Source organism: Phyllobates terribilis, unplaced genomic scaffold (assembly GCF_046119375.1).
Source record: "Phyllobates terribilis strain yellow unplaced genomic scaffold, ASM4611937v1 Scaffold_7__3_contigs__length_470593459, whole genome shotgun sequence".
In the NCBI taxonomy this organism is placed as follows: domain Eukaryota; kingdom Metazoa; phylum Chordata; class Amphibia; order Anura; family Dendrobatidae; genus Phyllobates; species Phyllobates terribilis.
The window spans coordinates 197081680-197093978 of record NW_027362767.1 but is presented as its reverse complement, the minus strand read 5'-3'; the positions used below and the strand labels follow the sequence as shown (position 1 = coordinate 197093978).

General features: G+C 40.9%; 1 protein-coding gene across 1 annotated transcript in view; it reads left to right on the top strand.

The window, feature by feature from the left end:
- The window catches only part of LOC141154146 (KN motif and ankyrin repeat domains 1-like), a 117755-nt gene extending 108428 nt beyond the window's left edge, over positions 1-9327 (top strand). Inside the window, exon 3 of the mRNA XM_073639647.1 lies at positions 2748-9327. Coding sequence (XP_073495748.1) covers positions 2748-4204 — 1457 coding nt within the window. The 3' untranslated portion in view covers positions 4205-9327. The remainder of the gene's footprint in view (positions 1-2747) is intronic.
- Positions 9328-12299: the final 2972 nt, after the last annotated feature.

Here is a 12299-nt window from a genome sequence, read left to right as displayed (position 1 = left end):
GAAGTTGTTTCTGCGCTCTCCAGAGTCACCACAAACCATTATTTTGGATAAAAATGTAGGTTTATTGTCTACGCGTTTCAGAGTCCACCGACTCCTTCCTCAGGACAACCACACATAACCTAAAATAAATGGTTATGTATGGTTATGACTCCAGAGAGCGCAAAAACAACTACCTTTCACAGCATCTATCTAAAAAATCAAAATAAACCATTCCCGTTTTAGGACAATCAGGATTATACCATAATTTTTAATATTTGCCAAATGCCAGAATAATGAGTGAGAGAATGTTTTAAGGGATTTTTATTACTTACTGCAAAGTCAAACGTTTCCATCCATTTCATTAGTATTTGATACCATTGCCCTTACACTGAATGACTTGGGTCACACGTTTGGGATCTCCTTCCACAGCTTCTCACAATAGTTGGTGGAATTTGGGCCGATTCCTCCTGACAAAACTGGTGTAACTGATCCAGGTTTGTAGGTCGTCTTGCTCGCCACTCGCAGCCTTTTCAGCTTTGCCCATAAGTTTTCAATAGGATTGAGATTATGGCTTTGTGATGGCCACTCCAAAACACTGACTTTGTTATCCTTATAAGCCACTTTGCTACTATTTTGGCAGTATGCTTCTGGTCATTGTCCATTTGGAAGACCCATTTCCACACAAGCTTTAACTTCCTGGCTGATATCTCGAGATGTTACTTTAGTATTGCCACATAATCTTATTTTCTCATGATGCCATCCATCTATTTTGTGAAGTCCCTCCTGCAGCAAAAGAACCCCACAACATGTGCTGACACCCCCGTGTTTCACAGTTGGGATGGTGTTCCTAGGTTTCCAAGCTTCTCCATTTTTCCTCCAAACGTAATGATGGTCATTATGCCCCAAAACTTCAATTTTAGTTTCATCAGACCATCAGACATGTCTCCAAAAAAAGGGTCTTTGTTCCGGGTTGCATTTGCAAACATTAATTTGTTTTTTTTCTGGCTTCTTCCTGGTAGAGTGGCCTTTCAGCCAATGTTGATACAGTACTTTTTTAACTGTGAATATTGACACAATCTTACCAGCTTCTGCCATCATCTTCACAAGGTCTTTTGCTTTTGTCCTTGGGTTGATATGCACATATTGGCCCAAAGCATGTTCATCTCTGGGACACAGAGCCCGTCTCTTTCCTGAGCGGTATGATGGCTGGACATTCCCATCTTGTTTTTACTTGTGTATAATTGTTTGTACAGATGAACGATGCACCTTCAGGTATCTTGAAATTGTACCCAAGGATGAGCCAGACTTGTGCAAGTCCGCAATTCTTTTTAATATCTTGGTTGATTTCTTTAGACTTCCCCATGATGCTACACAAAGAAGCAGTGTGTTTCAGGTGTGCATTAAATTACATCCACAGATGTGTCTCTAATTAACTCAGATGTTGCCAAAAAAAATTCAGAAGCTTCCAAACACATGCCATCATCATATGGGCATAGTAATCTTAGTGTATGCAAACTTTTGACTTTGCAATAAGTAATAAAAATGCCTTAAAACATTCTCTCTCTCTCATTATTCTGACATCTGGCAAATATTAAAAATGATGGTATAATCCTAATTGACCTAAAACTGGAAAGATTTATTCTGATTTCATGTCCGATATTGAGAAATACAAGCATATGTATCTTTTTATATAGTGTATGGAAACTTCTGGTTTCAACTGTAGATATACAGAGAGATAATATAGCGATAATAGAGAGATAGATGGATTGATAGATGAACTAATAGATGGATGGATATATGAATGGATATATGATTAGCTTTTTACCGCGGGTCACTGTCACAGCTGCAGGATAACGCTGATATCTGACAGCATGATCTCACAGCGCTCTGACTCTTCGTAACAATAGTAGATGAACAGCTGACCCCAATGCGCGTTTTGCAGGATGCTATCCCCCTGGAAGACGCATCATGTGAAACGCACATTGAGGTCAGCTGTTCATCTACCCAGGTCATATCGGCTGCTCTCCTTACTTCACTCTATGCACTTTATATTTAATATTCTTTTGATACCTTGACTGATTATTTGAGAGTTCATGCACTGGCACTATATTAAATTATTGATTGTTTTATGCACTTTATGTTTAGTGCTTTCATTATGAATAGCATGTATATGCACTTTGCACATAGCACTTTATTAAATATTCTATTTTAAAATTTTCTGTGTACTTATATTGTGCTACTGTGAAGTCTTCTAACAGCAGTTTGATTCCATTACCACTAGGATAGATTTAAATAAATGTCTTTATGAATTTTGTTTAGTACCATTTGGAATCTAGATTAATATGGAGCATGGTCTCCCTCTTGCGGTGTAGTTAGATATGACAGGTTTTTGAACTTTCAATTAGTATTTCCCCCCTTGTATTTATTAATAATATTTTTTAATTTGAGTGTCAATAAAAATAAAAGTTCTTTATCAAATTGGCTTTTGCTTCCAGAGAATTAAAGGATGTTATTAAACATTTAAAGAGGTTGCCTGGCTTTAGAAAAATATGGCTTCTGTCTTCTGAAAACAGTGCCACACCTATTGACAGGTTGTTTTTGGTATTAATGCTCTGCCTCTTTCATTTTGAGATAAGTTACAATACCAGATGCAACCCATGGACAGGTGTGGTGCCAAGTTTTCTAATTCTGGACATTCACAATGAGGTTTGGTTAATGTACTTATTTTATTTAATATATTAATATTATATATTTTTTTTTTATCAAAGATCTGGGAGGACCCTTTCTGTACTGGGATCAGAATGAAAATGAGAAAGTTTCATACTCTGTTGAAACGCCATATGGTTTCCAGTTGGATTTGGATTTTTTAAAATATGTCAATGATATTCAAAGTGGTCAAACATTAAAGAAACTACAAGGCAATCGAAAACCAAGGATGCCACGCCGTTCCACATCATCTTTAAGAAGTCTGTCAAGTCAAACAGGTGCTTGGGTTTCTACAGAATCTTTGTCTTATAATGAAGATGGAACATCAGATTCTGTATTTTTCACGGGTAGAACAGAAATTAATTCCTTATACACAAAAGAAACCTTGACTTTGAAAAAGTCCAACCCATTGTCACCAATGCCAATTTTTAAACTGCTTCTACCTCCACCAGCAAAGAACTTTGTAAAGAGTTCTGAAGTTGAAAAAACACTGCAGGAGACAAGCAGGAGGCTTCAGCAAGAACATCTAAACCTACACCATGTAAGCATGCAGACTGTATCTCACCAGACTTCCAATCTTTCTAAACTTAGCAATGCTAGTAGAAGTTCACCAAACCTTACCCAAACATCACTGACTACAGATCAAAACAAAAGTGGAGAAGCTCATGCCAGAACAAGTCAAAGCTTCACAGGATCTCTAAAAAGAAGTCCAATAAGTTCTGGTAGAAGCTCTCCTGCTGCAAACATTTCTCCAGCTCATCTTCAATATATACGTGAGCAGATGGCTGCATCATTAAAGAGATTGAAAGATCTAGAAGATCAGGCAAAGATTATACCTGCATTACAGATGAAGATTTCACGACTGGAAAGAGAGAATAAGCAGCTCACTTATGATTTGGAAAAACAAAAAGCTAGCAAGGTTAATAATGGGCAAACAAGTGTTGCTGATAGAAATTTAGGTGGCAAGAAAAAGGCAGGTGAGAAACAATTTGGTCACCTGCCAGCAGTGAAAGTGAAGACTCGCAAGTCGGTTGCTGTTGGGGATGATGTTAGTATCGCAGATAGTGTTTTTTATTACAGATCAAGGCAAGGAAACAAAGATGTTGCGCTCCAAGCCTCTCCTGAAACAAAAGATGTAGGTGAATGGGTTATGGAATCGTTACTAGGTTTGTCTTCTGATGTAGAGAAGGAGATCCAGCTTTTTCAGCATACAGTAGAACACCAGAGGTCAGTTATTAATATGCTTGAAGATCATGTAAAGGCAGCTGCTGATGAACTAGAAGAGCTGAGGATAGCTGTTGCCTCTAGGAAAGCTAGGTGTCTGGTGGATGAAGACATTATACGTCAAACAGATCCAGCGGAATCATTGCTTGAAGCCTCAATACCACATGACAGGGAATTGCCAGAAGTTGGTTTAAAAATGGTGGACACAAATATCATTTGTTCATCTTTCGTGGACATTTCTGATTCTATAAATGCAAGTCTACTTGCAGACATCCCATATGCTACAGTGGAATAAACAGCTGAAAGTAGTGAGACACAATGTGATCCAACAGGAAATGTACGTCAACAAAGTACCAAACAAAAAGTTCTCCAATTGTCAGAGGAGCTACTAACAGTTATCGAGAGTAAACGCTCTGTAGTTTTGCATGGTATAAATAAAGACAAAGGTTTGATAAATACAGAAAGTGATCCTAACTAATGATGAGCGAGCACTAAAATGCTCGGGTACTCGTTGTTTGAGTGAAGCAAATTGGAATGCTCGGGTGCTCGGTCCGAGTAACGAGCCCAATGCAACGAGTCTTTGGGAAACTCGAGCATTTTTCAGGCGCCCCCCCCCGCCAGAGGTCTGCAGGGGGCCTTAAAATTGCCCAAATCGATGGGAACAGTGCTCAAATGGCATGGGAACAGCATGGAGCAAAACCCCTCGAAGCATCTCTGACTCCCAGGTCACTGCTGTCAACAACGTTGTCAGAGTTATTACGTCACTTTTACAGACTCACAATAAAACATACAAAAACAAAACCAAAAAGGATTTTCCTGGGAAATATGTTCAGGAACATCCTTTCCAGGATAATGACTTGTATATAAGGCAAAATAAATAACAAAAAAAAATGCCCCTCCACACCTTGGTCTATGTTCACATGTAGCGTTTTTGATGCATTTTTGCACTTTTGCATTGCTTTCAACTGTGACAAATGCATTCACTGGTGAATGTAATTTTAACATTTTACAACCTCATCTGGCCATGTGGTGCGTGAGACATGATCAGACACATCCTGTTTCATTTATGAAGGAGGGACTCAAATGATGATAGTGAAAATGTCACAGGATAGAAAGTGAGGAAGCCAGGTGGCAAAGTGATCCAGGAACTGATGGGAGGAGTCTGAAGGGTGATACACAACTGCCACTTGCAGGGAGAAGGGTTTAACGAGTCTGATGGTGTGGACTTTAAAGGAAGGAAACCTGTGAAGGAAGGAAGGAAAAGTGAGGGAATCGGGGGGAGGGGGGGTGACCTAGAAAGCACATTGTGATGAAAGGAGCAAACCAACACTACCACCTCGTCTGTCTCAGGTCTGGTGGTATGTGAAAATTTCAGCCCACCAAACGACATAGCAGCAGTGGCGGTGGTGTATGACTGCTGGATCCAGGTTTCTATAAGAGCCGGAAGGTTAAGGGAATTAGAGAGGAAAAAAATCGTGAATGTAAGTTAGTTTGCTACACACTTACCGTGCGTTCCAGAGGGCACAATGAAAAGCGATAGATGCAGTGAATGTTAATAAGATTGACAGGGTTTCTATATGCAGCTGGAAGAGAGTTATGTATACTAGTAGTGAGAGGCCCAGGGTTGGGGGATAGGTCTCTAGTGACTAGGAGAAGGAGAACAAAGAGAAAGAGCAGGTGGTGCAACGATTTGTATAAACATTTTGAGTGCTGGATGGTGGTAGTGGATGGTTTTGAGTAGGTGAGAAATCTCAGTAGAGCTTCAGAGTTATACATGGGTGAGGGGAGAAGGGAGGGGTTGCTGTGGAGAGAATGCACAGAATGTGTTAAAAGGCGAGAGAGTTGTGAGAAAGCAGAAGTTAAAACATAAGAAGCAGAGTGATATGACCAATACATAATGCAGTACAAATGACCAAGAAGCATGTTTGTTTGAATATCTTATTCACCTTACCTGTCTCCTGCCCTGTCCAACTGCCATGTTTAACAGATAACACTTTAAAATAATGCACTTAAAATATATTGCACGCGTGACCCAGCATGCATGCTCTCCCTAGCCAGAACTGAATATATAGGAAATATGTGCTAGAGTCTAGCACCAATTGGCCACATTGAATAATTAACCAATTAGCACAAGACCAGAGCATGCATTATTATGGAAGATAAACAAAATCCATACTGAACAGAGAGGCCCTTGTTAAAGGGCCAGCACTTGGTCCCCACTATTGTTAGAGGGTCATCTACCAGCTATGCTTTTCATAGCCGCACATTGCTACTGCAGTATAATGCATCCATCTGAGGTGGTCACATTTTCTTTTTTGTACATATTCCATAAAGTTTGAAATTTAGATGTCCATCAGGCGGCCCTCACAATTTATGGATGTCCAGCAGGTGGTCCTCACAATTTATAGAGTGCCAGCAAGTAACCGACACTCTTTTCAGAGAGCCAGCAGGCATCTTAGGGACAGATGAGACCAAGATACAACTTTTTGGTAACGCACAACATTCAACTGTTTACTGTAATTAGAATGAAGCCTACAAATAAAAGAACACAGTACTTACAGTCAAATATGGTGGAGGTGCAAATATACTTAGGGGTTGATTTGCTGCCTCTGGCACAGGGTGCCTTGACTATGTGAAAGCAATCATGAAATGTGAAGATTCTCAAAAGGTTTTGGGTCGCAGTTTAGTGCCCAGTGTCATAAAGCTGTCTTTGCATCCTAGGTCACAGCAGGACAATGACCCCAAACATACTTCAAGCAGCATCCATAAATGGTTGGAAATAAATCACTGGAGAGTTCTTTAGTGGTAATTCCAGCTCCAGTAGCGTCAAGTCTCTCACCACTACCTCTTACATTCAGAAGCTACAGAGAAACTGCGAATGAACACATTACTCAAAGAAATAATGAATAAACACTAGAAATTAATATTAAATGTAATTTTTATTGATATCCAAAGATAAAACAGAAGGGGGGAAGGAAGAGGAGATTATTCGGGACAAACAATTTCCCAGAAAAATATATAGGGTTGTTGGTACATAAAATTGCAAATGATTAACCCTGGGTATGTACAATAATTAAATATCACAACATCCGTATAACAACAAAGAATCTATATACAATATATGAATAAATATAATAAATAAATCCAAGTGGATAATAAGTAACATATAAACTTGCTATGCTGAATACATCTTGTATTACATCAGATATATAACATACAAAACAGGAAAAGATAAATACCACATAGCAAGCACGCCAGAACTGCCAACGCCGTTTCGCCAGGTGGCTTTTTCAAAGAGGATTGACTTTATGTTCTGCTGCTATCATCCGGTGGTGTTGAGAAGTCTGGCCCAATCCAGTCCTTGTTCATTTTAATAAGAGTCAGCCTGTCAGCATTTTCAGTTGACAGATGGATGCGCCTATCAGTTTTAATGCCCCCGGCGGTACTAAAAACCCACTCTGACAAAACACTAGTGGCAGGGCAACATATGCAACGTTGAGTTCCAACAAGTGGTGACATTGCACAATAGTCGGTGAGCTGGAAGGTGCAAACGTTGCTGAAGGCGAGGGCAGCGGAAGCTGTAGTTGACTATCTGAAATGGCCACACACATGGCGTACTTTCACAAGCAGCTCAGGCAAATCTGGATAGGTTTGGAGAAACCGCTGAACTACAACGTTGAGCACATGGGCCAGGCATGATATGTGTGCAAGGTCACCAAGCTTCAGAGCCACCATTCACAACAATCTTACATTCATAAGCTAAAGAGAAACTGCGAATGGACACATTAAATCAGTAAATTTTTTTAACTTTGATTAATTTCTGTCAACCTCTTGCGCCACCATTGTCAGATGGGAATTTATAATAATTCTTCAACAAAAGCCTTCTAGTACACCTCTCCACCATGGGAAGGATAGATAGAAAGTTCTCCTTGTAGCATGTGTCTAGCAGTTCTCCTTGTAGCGTAGGTCTAGAACCAAACACACAGAAATCTACATGCCATTAATACCCAGCAGCTTATTAACAATCTACAGTCATCTTTCGCTCCCATCCTCTCCCTCTCCTGTCCATATCCAGCACTGTCACAATATAACAACACATTGCAGAGTGCCCCGGATTAAGCAGCACCTGCTACAATCAGAATGAGCCGACATAGATGGCAGCCCTGGCACACAATGCAAACACTTTCGACAGAAGACTTCATCCACTATAAGTTCATGCTCAAAACTTATAACTCTGCTCTCAATCTGGCTAAACAAGTCTACTTTACCACCCTCATCACATCTCTAGCCAACAGTCCTAATTGACTCTTTGAAACCTTCCACTCCCTCCTGAGCTCTAAATTACAGACCTCCATCACCAACCTAAGCGCTGATGATCTGGCCACTTATTTCCTACAAAAAATCAATCATATCAGTCAAGGCAATTTTGCTTCCCCATCTCAAGTTCAATTTCCATCTTCGAGCCTGTCACAGAAAAATAAGTGACCAGACTCCTTGCTTCTTCTCACCCTACAACCTGAAACAGTGACCCTATTCCCTCACATCTCCTTCAGTCCCTTTCCCCAGCTGTCTCTACCCACCTAACAAATATTTAACCTCTCTTTTTCTTTGGGTATCTTTCCCTCTTCATTCAAACATATAATCATAACCCCTTTATTTAAAAAGCCATCCATGGACAAGAAGTGCGCTACTAACTAAAGACCGGTCTCTAATCTTCCTTTCATCTGTAAGTTCCTGGAATGCTTGGTCCACTCCCGTCTAATCCTCTATCTCTCAGATAACACTCTTCTCGACCCTTTACAATCGGGTTTCCGCTCCTCACACTCTACTGAAACGGCCCTCACTAAAGTCTCTAATGATCTACTAACAGCTAAATACAATGGTCACTACTCCCTGCTGATCTCCTGGATCTCTCTACTGCATTTCACACTGTGGATCACCAGCTTCTCCTCACTATGCTCCACTCTATAGGCCTCAAGGACATCGTTATCTCTTGGTTCTCCTCCTCTCTCAATTCCAGCTCATTCATGGTATCTTTCACCAGCTCTTCTTCCGCTAACCTTCCCCTTACTATCGGGGTTCATCAAGGCTCAGTCCTATTGCCCCTCCTCTTCTCTTGGTATACTGCCCCTATTGGAGAAGCCATCAGCAGATTTGGTTTCTGTTATGGTAAATATTTATACTTTGCTTTATTATTTAGACAATTCAAATATCTTTGTGATAATTTTGAATTTTAATATAAGCATTTTAAGAGTTATTCATAAAAGCAGAGTGTTGTCTCTGATATAGAGAATGATGTATTAAAGCCTTCCTTTGTTTCTGAGCGTATAGTAAACTAGTTATAACCAGCATCCTAAGGAATGCAGCAGAAGACATAAGTTACGACTTAGTTTTTAGCAACTTATCTTCCTTTTTAGGTAACGTAATGTAAGCCACTCCTATTTTCCTTGTCTTTGTGGTTTGTAATAAAAAGTTGTGACCAGGCATCTGAGGGCAGACAAGTCTGGGACACAGAATTGGTTGTGTGTTCTCTTGTCTCCAATCGATCAACTCCCTGATTTTATCAAAACTAGCAAACGTGTGAAACACTTGGAGTTTCTCCTAAAACTTTCTATACAGGTTTCCACATCAGTTTCCAAAATCATCTCTATGCTGATGACACCCAACTATACACCTCTTCACCTGACATCACCCCCACTCTAGTGAAAAATACCAGTGCTTGTCTTTCTGCTGTCTCTAATATCATGTCCTCCCTCTATCTGAAACTGAATCTCTCCTAATTTTACAATTTCTACTTTACTGAAATCGATGCCACTTTGCTGGTGTCTGCCACAATTTTTGGAAACGTGAGGAATCCTGATTGGACCTCCATCTACTAGGTTGGCTGTAGTGGAAGAGTTGTCAGTCCCTATTATACTACTTATGCACTAGTGAAATTGATGCAATTTTGATGGTTTTAATCCCAAATGTTTTCAAATGTGAGCACGCCTGATTGGGTCTCCATCTACTGGGTTGGCTGTAGTGGAAGAGGTTTTGGTTTCCTTTGCAATAGTCATACTCTAGTGAAATAATTTTTTGGTGCAGATATTGTTCTCCACACAGAGGTAAACAAGACCCGATTAACTCAAAACTCAAAATTGGTATCTAAAGCAGGCTACATCTCCGCTTAGAATTTTTTGGGCAGATATTGAGGGGGGAGTTGGGTCCAAGCAGCTTCCTGACCCTCCACTGTAATGTGCTGTCAGAGCAAGAAGAGGAGAAGGGTCATTCTGAGGGCGAGGAAGGGGATACCACATTGGATGATGATGAGGTTGTACATTCAACTTTGTGTGAACCCAGAGGCACACAGCTCATCTGAGGAGGTGGAGGAGGAGGAAGACTAAGAGGTTATGTTGCATCCTATGGCACAGACATGGAGTGATGCCAGCACGAGGAGCACTGCATCCTTAGCCACAAACATGGCTGTGACCGGCAGCGGTCGCCAGTCTGCAGCTCACTGGGGCGGCAAGGGTTGCCTAGCCTGGGCCTTTTTTAAAACCGCAAGGGATGAGTCAGCTCATGTTATCTGCAAACTTTGCAATAAAAAACTCAGTAGAGGGAAAAAGTGCAATAATTTGACTTCTACATTCATCAATCTTCACATATGCAATCAACATGCGTTACTCAGGCAATCTCACTGCGATAAAATACGGACCTCAACAACTTTCAGCCACCCCACCAACCACATCTGCTGTTTCTTCCTCCTCCATTACCTTGCCAAGTATTGTCACGCAGTTCGAATTTGAAATTACAGAACGTTTTCTGAACAGGTTTGCTCATCTCTATTCACAACTAGAGATGAATGAACTTGTTCAGAAAATGTTTGACAATCTCAAAGTCGGCACAAACATTACACATTCGGACCCCCGAGCATTTTCCTCAAAATAGGAAAAATTTGTCAAAGTTCAGTAAATTATTACGTTACCCCTAATTTTGTTAGTACTATGGCTAGGATAGTGGTGCTGCATGATGAGCGGGGGGACATGTTTGATGAGGGAAAGGGGTTGGGAGAGGTCAGAGGAATGGTGGACTGTTATTCAAAATTTTTTTTTCTTAATGTGTGAAGATTCCAGCAAGCCAATCGAGGTGCAGGAACCATTAACAACGTCTAGACACAAGGACGTGTGTCATTGGCTGCCGATGTCACATGTCCCTCTCCATATTTAGAGCGGACATGTTGTTTTGGCACCATTTTGTCAGTGCAACAGTACAGAGAGGCTGCTCTTGCTGCTGCTACTGGATAGGGGGATAGCTAGCTAGGCGGTTGATTGTCAGTCAGCTAGTTCAGGTAGATAGGATTTTGTGTGACTGTGAAATAGACCTTCAAGCAGATCAATCCTTTTTGCTAACTGTGTGGTCCAGAGACACCAGGCCACATTTCAACATATAACTCTGTTGTGCTGCTAATATTGTGCTCCAGCCAAGAGTCTACATTTCAGAATCTAAATTCTTTCTACCAATAGTGTGGTCCTGAAACAAGGCCACATTCCAACATATAAATATTTTGTGCTAGTAATATTTTTGTCCAGCCAGGAGTCCACATTTGAAAATCTTAATACTTTGTGCCAATAGCATGGTCCTGAAACCAGGCCACATTTCAGCATGAGAAAGGGCCTGGGTCAGGGCTTGCAACAGGTTTTCTAGCTTAAACATTGATCAGTAAAAGGTGGATGAGAGACAGGTGTAGGCAGGATGCTCTGAGAGCCCTGTCAATTTAGGCAACACACATGAAGGAGACCCAACTTTGAGACCAAACATTTCCAATAATATGGCGGATACCACCAAAGTGGCATCAATTTCCCAAGAGAAGAAATAGTACAATGGGGCTCTGACACCTCTTCCACTACAGGCAACCCACCAGATGGAGACCCAACTTGGAGTCTCCGCATTTCAATAAATTGTTAGTAACATCAGCAGTAGTGGCAACAGCAGCACAGATGCCATGACAAAGGTGTTCAGACTGCAATTATGCAAGATCAATGCAGCACAGTAAAAACTATACCATCACCTAGTCTACGATTGGGGTGCTAAAGTTATTTGAGATCCATGATTTGCTCATCTTGATGACAGTTAGGCGGTTTACACTTACAGGGGACAGCACTTGTATGTCAGGATACCACCAACAGCGCTGAAGACACGTTCTGAGAGAAATCTGGCTGCTGGACATGACAAAACCTCCAAAGTGTGACAGGTGAGCTCAGGCTACTCTTCCATTTTTGAAGACTAAAATACAAAAGGGTCCATCCCCTCACTGATGGCATTGATATTGAGCTTGAGATACTCCTGTAGCATCTTCTCCAGTCATTCACTACGTGACAGACTTGTACTCTGTTCTGCTGGTGCATGGGCTG